Below are 9,133 nucleotides of genomic sequence, written 5' to 3'. Positions count from 1 at the left end.
GAAGATCCTGCGGCAGACAATCCCAGAGGCGGGGCGGAGAGCGTCGCGCCGTGGTGACGTAGTGTCGCCGGCGCGGACGGGTGACGCTAACGGGGCCCGTTGTCTGTGTGTGGGGCTAGGGGCCCCGGGGCGGCGGGGGCTCCCGGCGCGGGCGGCGGGGTGTCGGGAGGGCCTGGACATGGCGCTGAGGGGCCGCCCCGCGGGAAGATGAATAAGGGCTGGCTGGAGCTGGAGAGCGACCCTGGTGAGGAGGGTGCCGGGCGGGCCGGGGGCTGGGGAGGCCGGGTGGGCCCGAAACGCGCCTGCCTGACCACCAACCCGCTCCTCTTGTCGCCCCACCCAGGCCTCTTCACCCTCCTGGTGGAAGATTTCGGTAAGAGCCTCTCCTACCCGTCGGATCCGGCTTTGGCGGGGGGGGGGGAGGGGCCCACTTCTGTGCCCTCACACCACAGCCAGGGGCTGCCTTTCCCGACTTCTTTCCTTCCCTGATCGCAGGTGTCAAAGGGGTGCAGGTGGAAGAGATCTATGACCTTCAGAGCAAATGCCAGGGGTGAGTGGCTTGGTGCCAGGGCCTTCCCGTACATCCTGAGGGCAAGGGAAGGGCCGGGCGATGAGTTACCCTCAAGGGAGGTAGTATAGGAATCACAAGTTATAAAATCTCATACATGGAAGCACCCCCTCGGTTTTGGGTTCCCTCCTGAACAAGTGGATATTTTTGTTTTATCCCAGTCTTCAGCACTTCCCTGTATGTAGTAGTCCCCCCCCCCCCCCCCCCAAGTACAAGTCTAACCATCCTTTGGAGTACAGTTCAGCTGCCTTTTCTGGTCTTAGAGCAGGAAGGCAGCCCTTTTTCTTGATTCAGGTCACGCAGTGCCTGCTGTAATTTATTAATTGCTGCTTTCACGTGCCCGTGTGCGGGTGGCTTTAATCCCTTCACAAAGGTTTTGATTGGTTGGTGTGTGGCATCTGAGGAGGCCCCTCCTGGGTGACCAGCCTCACTCAGGGCCTTTGTCTTGGTGGTCCTACAGAATAGAGGTATGGAGGGACTACCATGCATGAACGGAGCGGTCTGTTTTTATCTCCCAGAAAAGAAGGGACTGATGGGTGTTCCTTTGCTTTCTTGACTACACTGGGGCCCAGGCCTTGGGGTTCACAATGAGAATTAGTGTTTAAATTCCTCCATCAGAATTTGTCTTCTTGTCTCACTTTCTGTCCTACCCTGTCCTGGGCCATGGGCTCCAGCTTTTCATCTCTTATCCCAGAACCACAGACTTCATGAGGACACAGGATGTACCTCTGGAGCATCACAGCCAGAAGCTGAGGCTTGACTCTGCCTGCAGCAGGCTCATGGGGTGTGAGGGCTCAGGGCCACTTTAGTCAGTGTTGGGAAGAAGCCAGGGTAGAGGTGGAATCACGGGAAGGGCACCTGAGTGGTAACACGGTGCATGGGAATAGGAGGGAAAAGAAAGAGAATGCTGATTGCTTTCCCCCACTTGGCTGGTCTAGCTCTGCCCCTTACTTTTCCCCAGCCCAGTGTATGGATTCATCTTCCTGTTCAAATGGATCGAAGAGCGCCGATCCCGTCGCAAGGTCTCTACCTTGGTGGATGATACGTCTGTGATTGATGATGATATTGTGAATAACATGTTCTTTGCCCATCAGGTCTGCTCGGCTCTGTGTTCCAACTGGAGGGTGGGATGCTGCTATTGTCTTTGCCTGGGACATGGGAGTGGGGGCAAGCAGAAGGAGATAGGCAGATACCAGGAGTGGTGGTTATAGAAGTCCCCTGGCAGAAGGTACTGAGCTCTTATTCATTAAAAAAGGGAGTATCTATAGAGCAGCGTGGTGTCTGAGTCCACTCTGTATGTCCTCAGACACCTGGTGGGTATTTAGTTGAATGAACAAATGTTGGATGGAGATGAGGGAAGTTGATGAGTTTTGTTATCCAGATATGACTGTCCCTCTCTGGGTCCCCATTCGTAATGAGTATGGCTTGGGGTGAATGACTCTGTATGAGTGACTGTTCTTGGTTTCACAGCTGATCCCCAACTCTTGTGCCACTCATGCCCTGCTGAGCGTGCTCCTGAACTGCAGCAATGTGGACCTGGGTCCCACCCTGAGTCGCATGAAGGATTTCACCAAAGGCTTCAGCCCTGAGGTAAGCTGCAGTGCCTCAATCCTGGCTCATAGCTTGCTGGGCAGATCTGACTCCCAGTGCTACCACATTGCATTTGACACTATGAGGCCATTTCCTTTTCAAGTGACGTACATTACATTTGACCCTTAAATTTTAGGCCCAATTGCCAGGAAAGACTGAAGGAAGAAAGGAACATTCCTTAAGTGACACTATGTCGGGACTTTCTTTGTCAGGTCTTTATCAGGCCATGTTATTCTCCAGTGTCCGCTCATTACCGTGTAAGACTAACCCCATCTTTCTGGGGCTCCAGAGTTCTTTCCTGTCCACACTAACCTTTCAGGATCCCATCTATGCTTCTTCAGGCTCCTAAAAATGCCTCCAGGCCTGTTCTTTTGAGCTTTGCTTCCCACCCAGAGGCCCGCCCACCTGAGAAATTGTTTTGATGTCATCTTATTTTCTTCTCTCTAGAGCAAAGGATATGCGATTGGCAATGCCCCAGAGTTGGCCAAAGCACATAATAGCCATGCCAGGTGTGTGGGAGCTGTGGGAGCTGATGGGAGTGGGGGTGAGGAGCGGTTGTCTCATCCTGGGCCCTGAGTGTGTTCTTCCCTAGGCCTGAGCCACGCCACCTCCCTGAGAAGCAGAATGGCCTTAGTGCAGTGCGGACCATGGAGGCATTCCACTTTGTCAGCTATGTGCCTATCACAGGCCGGCTTTTTGAGCTGGATGGGCTGAAGGTCTACCCCATTGACCATGGTAGGCACTCTGGGCTCGGGGCCCATTTTCTGCTTACCTTCTAGGGAGCTAGGCCTTAGGGTCCTCAGGTGTTGGGACCCAGTGGCAGGGGGCTGGGTGTTGAGGACATCTGTCTCTGGCTGGATGGCACCCTGCACTGCACTGCCTGACTACCCCAGATTCCCTGGCTCAGCTGCTCTCCATCTTCCTTCCTGCTCCTGGTCGGCCCAGACTCAGGGCTCACCACCTGCTGATTCCTCATCTTGGTCTTCCCTAGGGCCCTGGGGGGAGGATGAGGAGTGGACAGACAAGGCCCGGCGGGTCATCATGGAGCGTATCGGCCTCGCCACCGCAGGGTAAGGGCTCTGTGCTTGCCCTACCCTCTGGAGCCGTGCCCCCATCGGGAGGGCCACAGAAAAGGGAAGGCAAAGAGAGGCCAAATGACTCATGCAAGGCCACATGATGAGTCCGGCCAGGTCAAGCTTAGATCTTGGGCTTCCACCTCCTTGCCCAATTTCTCACCCAGGCTGCCTATGGCCTGCTTTGGGACAGGCTGGGGAGGGGCAGGCCTTGTGGAGCCCTATGTGGTCCAGTGTCCTGGCTCACTTCCTGACAGGCCCCTCACACAGCTCCTTGGAAGGCACCAGGTGCTCAGGTGCCTGGTGTGCATTGCTAGCTCCTGCCCGCCTGTTGGGGTGGGACCTGCACCTCTGGCTGTAGTTGTGACTTCAGGGAGCCCTGCCAGATTGTTTGCCTCCACCTGATGGCGGAGCTGGTTTGGGAGCTGCTCTCACGGCTGCGGCTGTGACTGCAGGGAGCCCTACCATGACATCCGCTTCAACCTGATGGCGGTGGTGCCCGACCGCAGGATCAAGTATGAGGCCAGGCTGCATGTGCTAAAGGTGAACCGTCAGACAGTACTGGAGGCCCTGCAGCAGGTGGGTACCCCTCGTGCCATCCCTCTTCCCCGCACTGGGGCATGTGTCTCTAGTTCCCAGATCACTCGTTATTGTGGGTCTGTTGAGCTTCAAGTGACCTTTGCTTTCCTTGTGGAAAAACTGGGACTTGGGGTGAGAAGGGAGGATAAGTTCTAAAAGGAGATTTGTGTTTGTCTGTTGTATTTCCTTGTGAGCGAACAGGTAGAGCCAAGGCCTTTTGCTGTCCAAGGGAGTGGCTGGGGTCTGCCTTCACTCCTCTGAGCTTGGGTTCTGTTCTTAGCTGATTAGGGTGACGCAGCCAGAGCTGATTCAGACCCACAAGTCTCAAGAGCCACAGCTGCCTGAGGAGTCCAAACCAGCCAGCAGCAAGTCCCCTCTGGCGCTGGAGGCAGGCAGGGCCCCAGCAGCCTCTGAGGGCATTCACACAGGTACCAGCGATCTTGGGGCCTCCTTTTGACCTCAGAGCAACCCCATCATAGCTTGAGCTGGGAGACCCAAGCAGAGCAAGTCTTTTGTGTGGAGGCACTTGGGCAGTGGTTCAGATGCTCCTATGGGAGGCATGAAGCTCGGTGCCTACAGCCCTCTCTCTTTGGAACACGAAGGGAGAGCAGTCCTTCCCTAAAGAAAGGCACCTGAAAGGGCTGACATCACCACAACCCCTGAGCCTTCTCTATAATAGATACTCCCTTTTTTGGTTTTCTAAAGAGGCGTTTTTCTTTCTGCCTCCCTTTTCCCATCTCGTCCTTCTCGTGTTGCTGTGGGCCCATGACCTAGAGCTTGCGGGCTCTCATCTCACCAACTAGCTCCCCTCTCCTCCAGCAAGGGAGGAGGAAGCAGTGCTGTGTCACGACACTGGGGAGACGGTGGGCTGGGGACAGGTTTTCTTGAGGATCTGGCTGAAGGTCCTGCCTGTGCTCCTTGCCCCCTTAGATGGTGTGGAGGACGTGGCTGGTTCATGCCCCCAGGCCCCAAGCCACAGCCCTCCCAGCAAACCTAAGCTGGTGGTGAAGCCTCCAGGGAGCAGCCTCAACGGGGTTCCTCCCAACCCCACTCCCATTGTTCAGCGGCTGCCGGCCTTTCTGGACAATCACAACTATGCCAAGTCCCCCATGCAGGTGAGCTGGGAGCACCCTTGCAGGAGCCCCTCCAGGATTCTCTTGAGAGGCTGCAACAGGCAGTTTCTTCACATGGTTCCTTGGTGTTCACCCTATACCTAGGCCTAGGTGGCCAAATTCCTCTGCTACCCAGAAGCCTCCGTAGGGGCTTAGAGAAGGAGAGAGAACTCCGACTCTCAATCCACCCATGCAGCAGTGAGGCAGAATGTTTAGGGCATGTTCCTGGGTACTACTCAATGAGTTAGGTTGGCAAAATAAAGGTATGTGTTTCAGAGAGCTCTGTTTGTCTTAGAGGCCTTGCATAGGCAGGTCGTGTAGGTGGGCAGCGGCCTCCTCAGGAATTGGGTGGGCTGTGAAACACCTGGGGTTCAGTGGACTTGACCTGGAGAACGGTGTTGGCTTTCTTTCTGGCTGTGAGTGCTGTGCCCAGGCTAGGCTAACTGGCCCCTGCTTATGGCTGCCCTGGCTCTCTGCCCCAGGAGGAGGAAGACCTGGCAGCAGGTGTGGGCCGCAGCCGAGCTCCAGTCCGCCCGCCCCAGCAGTACTCAGATGATGAGGACGACTACGAGGATGATGAGGACGACGATGTGCAGAACACCAACTCTGCCATCAGGTCAGCCTCAGCTCTGTTAAGGCTTCAAACTCTTAGTGCTGCAGATCCTATTCTTGAACGTTCCAGCCCACATCTGAGGTTGCCCTTTAGCAGACAGCACTGAGCACCCTGCTGAGTGCAGGGTCCTGTGGGAGGCTGGCATGCAGGGCCTGACTCCAGGTCCCCGGTCCCTAAGACTCCAGGAGGGCTTGGGGAAGTGCTAAAGACATTTAACCAGACAACAAGGCATGTCCTGTTGGGAGGTGGTCTTTCGGCTAGGCCTCAAAGGATTGGATGGAGCAGGGATGGAGGAGATGGGGTGGGGAGCAGCTCTGTCAGAAGACACGGCACTGGCAAAAGGCCACAGTCAGGCAGCTGGAATAGAGGTGTCCTTTGAGGACACGTGGCTATGGCTGTGGAGTGTGAGGAGCTGCAGTGCCAGTCCCTGGAGGCCAGGATGTGTTCAGGGCCATTCTGGGCACTGCTGGGTGGGGTCATCTGGTCCCTTCCCTTGGCTCACCTCTCCTTGGGGCCCCCTAGGTACAAGCGAAAGGGGCCAGGGAAGCCAGGACCACTGAGCGGCTCTGGGGACGGGCAGCTGTCAGTGCTGCAGCCCAACACCATCAATGTCTTGGCCGAAAAGCTCAAAGAGTCCCAGAAAGACCTCTCAATTCCTCTGTCCATCAAGACCAGCAGCGGGGCCGCGAGCCCAGCCGTGGCGGTTCCTACACACCCGCAGCCCTCGCCCACCCCCAGCAACGAGAGCACGGACACAGCCTCCGAGATCGGCAGTGCTTTCAACTCGCCTCTGCGGTCGCCCATTCGCTCAGCTAACCCGACGCGGCCCTCCAGCCCTGTCACCTCCCACATCTCCAAGGTGCTTTTTGGAGAGGATGACAGCTTGCTGCGTGTTGACTGCATCCGCTACAATCGTGCTGTACGAGACCTGGGTCCTGTCATCAGCACAGGCCTGCTGCATCTCGCTGAGGATGGTGTGCTGAGTCCTCTGGCACTGACAGGTGGGCCTGGGACTGGCGCACTGACTACTTGGCCAGAGGAGGGAGGTGCCAGGTGACCGCTAAGCGTCCTGCACTTTGATGAGTCTTCTCGTGCCTTCTGTTCCCAGAGTGTGGGAAGGGTTCCTCGCCCTGCAGCAGACCAAGCCAAGGCAGCCAGGGCTCCAGCAGCCCAGAAGAGAAGGAGGTGGTGGAATCTGCAGACGGCAGAGAGAAGCCTGGGTTGGCCAGGCCCGGTGAGCCCTTGAGCGGGGAGAAGTACTCACCCAAGGTGAGTCCCTCTGCGGCTTTCTCATCTAATCTTGTCAGCGGGAAGGGTCTGCGGCACTGCCGCCCAGGTGCTGGGGCCTTGGTTGGAGTTCTGGTGTGAAGGTTGAAGCCAGGCGCCAGGAAGCCTGTTTGGGTTGGGAAGCGGCAGGGGCTTTGGTAGGCTCTGTGGACTCTGGCTGCTCATCCTTGCCTCCAGCTGCCTCCTGGTTGGGGGGGCTTTGATGCTGGCCAGCACCCCCTCAGGAGTACACTGCGGGGTTTTGACAGGAGCTGCTGGCACTGTTGAAGTGTGTGGAAGCAGAGATCGCAAACTATGAGGCCTGCCTCAAGGAGGAAGTGGAGAAGAGGAAGAAGTTCAAGGTGGGTCATCTCTCCAGCTGCTGGACCTCTGCCGGGGTCTTCCCAGAGCTGTGACTTCCCCAGGTCAACTGCTGGCTGCTCTGGGGAGATGGGCTGCAGTGTTTTCATCCTTCTCTCCCACAGATTGACGACCAGAGAAGGACCCACAACTACGATGAGTTCATCTGTACCTTCATCTCCATGCTGGCCCAGGAAGGTGAGGGGACTCACTGCATGCCCTGCTTAGGGCCATGTCCCGCAGGCCTCTTTTGGGGCTTGAGCAGACTGTGGGGCTCAGGATGCGCAGCGAAGAGCCTCAGCTCTTGCCCTGAGGCCGTGGCCCGTTAAGAGGGTGGCTGCTGGACATCCGGCCATCTGTTTAAGGGCCTCTGCCTCTTTGTAGGCATGCTGGCCAACCTGGTGGAACAGAACATCTCGGTGCGGCGGCGCCAAGGGGTCAGCATCGGCCGGCTCCACAAGCAGCGGAAACCTGACCGGCGGAAACGCTCGCGCCCTTACAAGGCCAAGCGCCAGTGAGGACTGCCGGCCTGTACTCTGCAGCCCGCTCTTGCCGCATGGCCCTCACAAGGGCCCCTTTCCTGCCCCACTCCCCCTCTTCCCAGTATTACTGAATAGTTTCAGCCGGAGAGCTCACACCCCGGGAATGGGTAGGCTGGATTCCCCGCAATGTGTCCCAGGGCCTGGCAGGGCAGGGCAGCCCCACAGTGCTCCGGAAGCAGGAGCTGGAGCTGGGGCACAGTGCGCTGCTGCAGCTTCCTCCACAGCCGGCTGTGGAGTGGCAGGACCTGGCCTTTCTGCCTCGGCAGCAGAGTATATATTTTACCTACAGAGACGTCTATTTTTCTGGGCTCTAACCCATCTTGCCACCACTGTGTTGACATAGCCAGCTTCCTGACTGTGTTCTTTCCAACAGTTGTCATCCTGGTGGGCCCAGGTCCCTGCATCATGCCGGGGTCATGCCTGCAGGGTCACAGCCAGAGGCCTGGGGTAGGGGGGCATTGGGTCCTGCTGCTCTAGCCCCAGCCCCCAGTCATTTCGAGGAAGCCAGGTCTACTCTTCCTTCCCCCTGGGAGAGCTCCAAACTCAGGAACCCGGCTGCTGGGCTGGATTGGGAGTGGGGTGTCCTAGCTGGGGTGGGCGAGAGGCCTGCTGGGGTCCCATGGCCTGAGCAGAGAGAAGTGTTTGAGCTGTTTGTTGACCTCTAAACTCCCTTCCTGGCTTCAGCCGGGCTTGTCAAGACTGCTTTCTGCAGCAGGGCTCTGGGCCGCTTTGCCTTCAGTGTTGTAGCCCTGGCAATGGGCTCTGTCCCTGGAGCCTGGGGTTCAGAGGAGTCTCTGCCCAGCCCCTCAGTATTACCATGTCTCCCTCCTCTTAGGGATAGCAGAGACTGGGCTGCTTCTAGGAAGCTGACCCCACTTGTCTGTCCCTGCCACGCCAGCTTCCTCAGCCTCTGCAAGGCACTCAGGGTGGGGGACAACAGGACTGAGACAACCAGTCAGAGCCTAGTGTTTCCAGAGAGCCCAGTGCCAAGGGGCAATGGGCCCAGCACTGTCTCGAGCTGGGCCCCAAACATAGCCCCATGGTCTTTGCCGGATGGCTTTGAAGGTGATCTAAGCAGGCCCCTTATCTGTACATAGTGACTGGGGCAGGGGATGGCTGGCCAGTATAGCAGCTGCCTCTCTGTGCTGAGCACAGCCTGACTTCTCTGGCCCCTGTAAATATTGGATCAATGAATGAATAAAACTCTCCTAAGAAATGAAGTCTCTTGTGGTTGCTGGCCTAAGATTTATAGGCTAGACTGGTGGGAGTAAGGACCCAACCAAACCTGGGCCCAAGGCCCTGAGACCAGAGAGGTGAGAAGGATGCATTCTCAGGGCCTAGATTCTTGGGACCCTAGACCCAGGATTTAGGACCTGAGTTGAGGACGGGCTTTGTAGGGGCTGCAGAACCTGAGGAGTCGTGTGCAAGGT

General features: G+C 57.3%; 1 protein-coding gene across 2 annotated transcripts; it reads left to right on the top strand.

Annotated features, from left to right (window-relative positions):
• The first annotated feature begins 64 nt into the window (after positions 1–64).
• Positions 65–8,923, top strand: BAP1 (BRCA1 associated protein 1). 2 transcript variants are annotated; one of them, XM_023249464.2, is made up of 17 exons: positions 65–244; positions 344–373; positions 496–550; positions 1,530–1,662; positions 2,039–2,158; positions 2,606–2,667; positions 2,751–2,893; positions 3,150–3,228; positions 3,687–3,810; positions 4,091–4,238; positions 4,741–4,925; positions 5,405–5,538; positions 6,058–6,536; positions 6,644–6,804; positions 7,071–7,163; positions 7,287–7,359; positions 7,546–8,923. In XM_023249464.2, exons 1-17 carry the CDS (start codon positions 208–210, stop codon positions 7,677–7,679), a joined length of 2,190 nt encoding a protein of 729 aa, XP_023105232.1. In that variant the 5' UTR covers positions 65–207; the 3' UTR covers positions 7,680–8,923. The 2 variants fall into 2 exon arrangements, with proteins under 2 accessions (XP_023105232.1, XP_023105233.1); XM_023249465.2 differs by lacking the exon at positions 1,530–1,662 and having other exon boundaries at positions 189–244.
• Positions 8,924–9,133: the final 210 nt, after the last annotated feature.

The sequence above is a fragment of the Felis catus genome, chromosome A2 (genome assembly GCF_018350175.1).
Source record: "Felis catus isolate Fca126 chromosome A2, F.catus_Fca126_mat1.0, whole genome shotgun sequence".
NCBI lineage: Eukaryota > Metazoa > Chordata > Mammalia > Carnivora > Felidae > Felis > Felis catus.
This window is presented reverse-complemented; position numbering and strand designations above follow the sequence as displayed.

What these genes read in the sequence shown, in the direction of transcription:
- BAP1 (XM_023249464.2), top strand. Translation starts at nt 208, where the DNA reads ATGAATAAGGGCTGGCTGGAGCTGGAGAGCGACCCTG. An exon ending in GCACATAATAGCCATGCCAG is followed by an intron (nt 2,668 to 2,750) that starts GTGTGTGGGAGC and finishes GTTCTTCCCTAG; the next exon opens with GCCTGAGCCACGCCACCTCC. An exon ending in AGAAGAGGAAGAAGTTCAAG is followed by an intron (nt 7,164 to 7,286) that starts GTGGGTCATCTC and finishes TCTCTCCCACAG; the next exon opens with ATTGACGACCAGAGAAGGAC.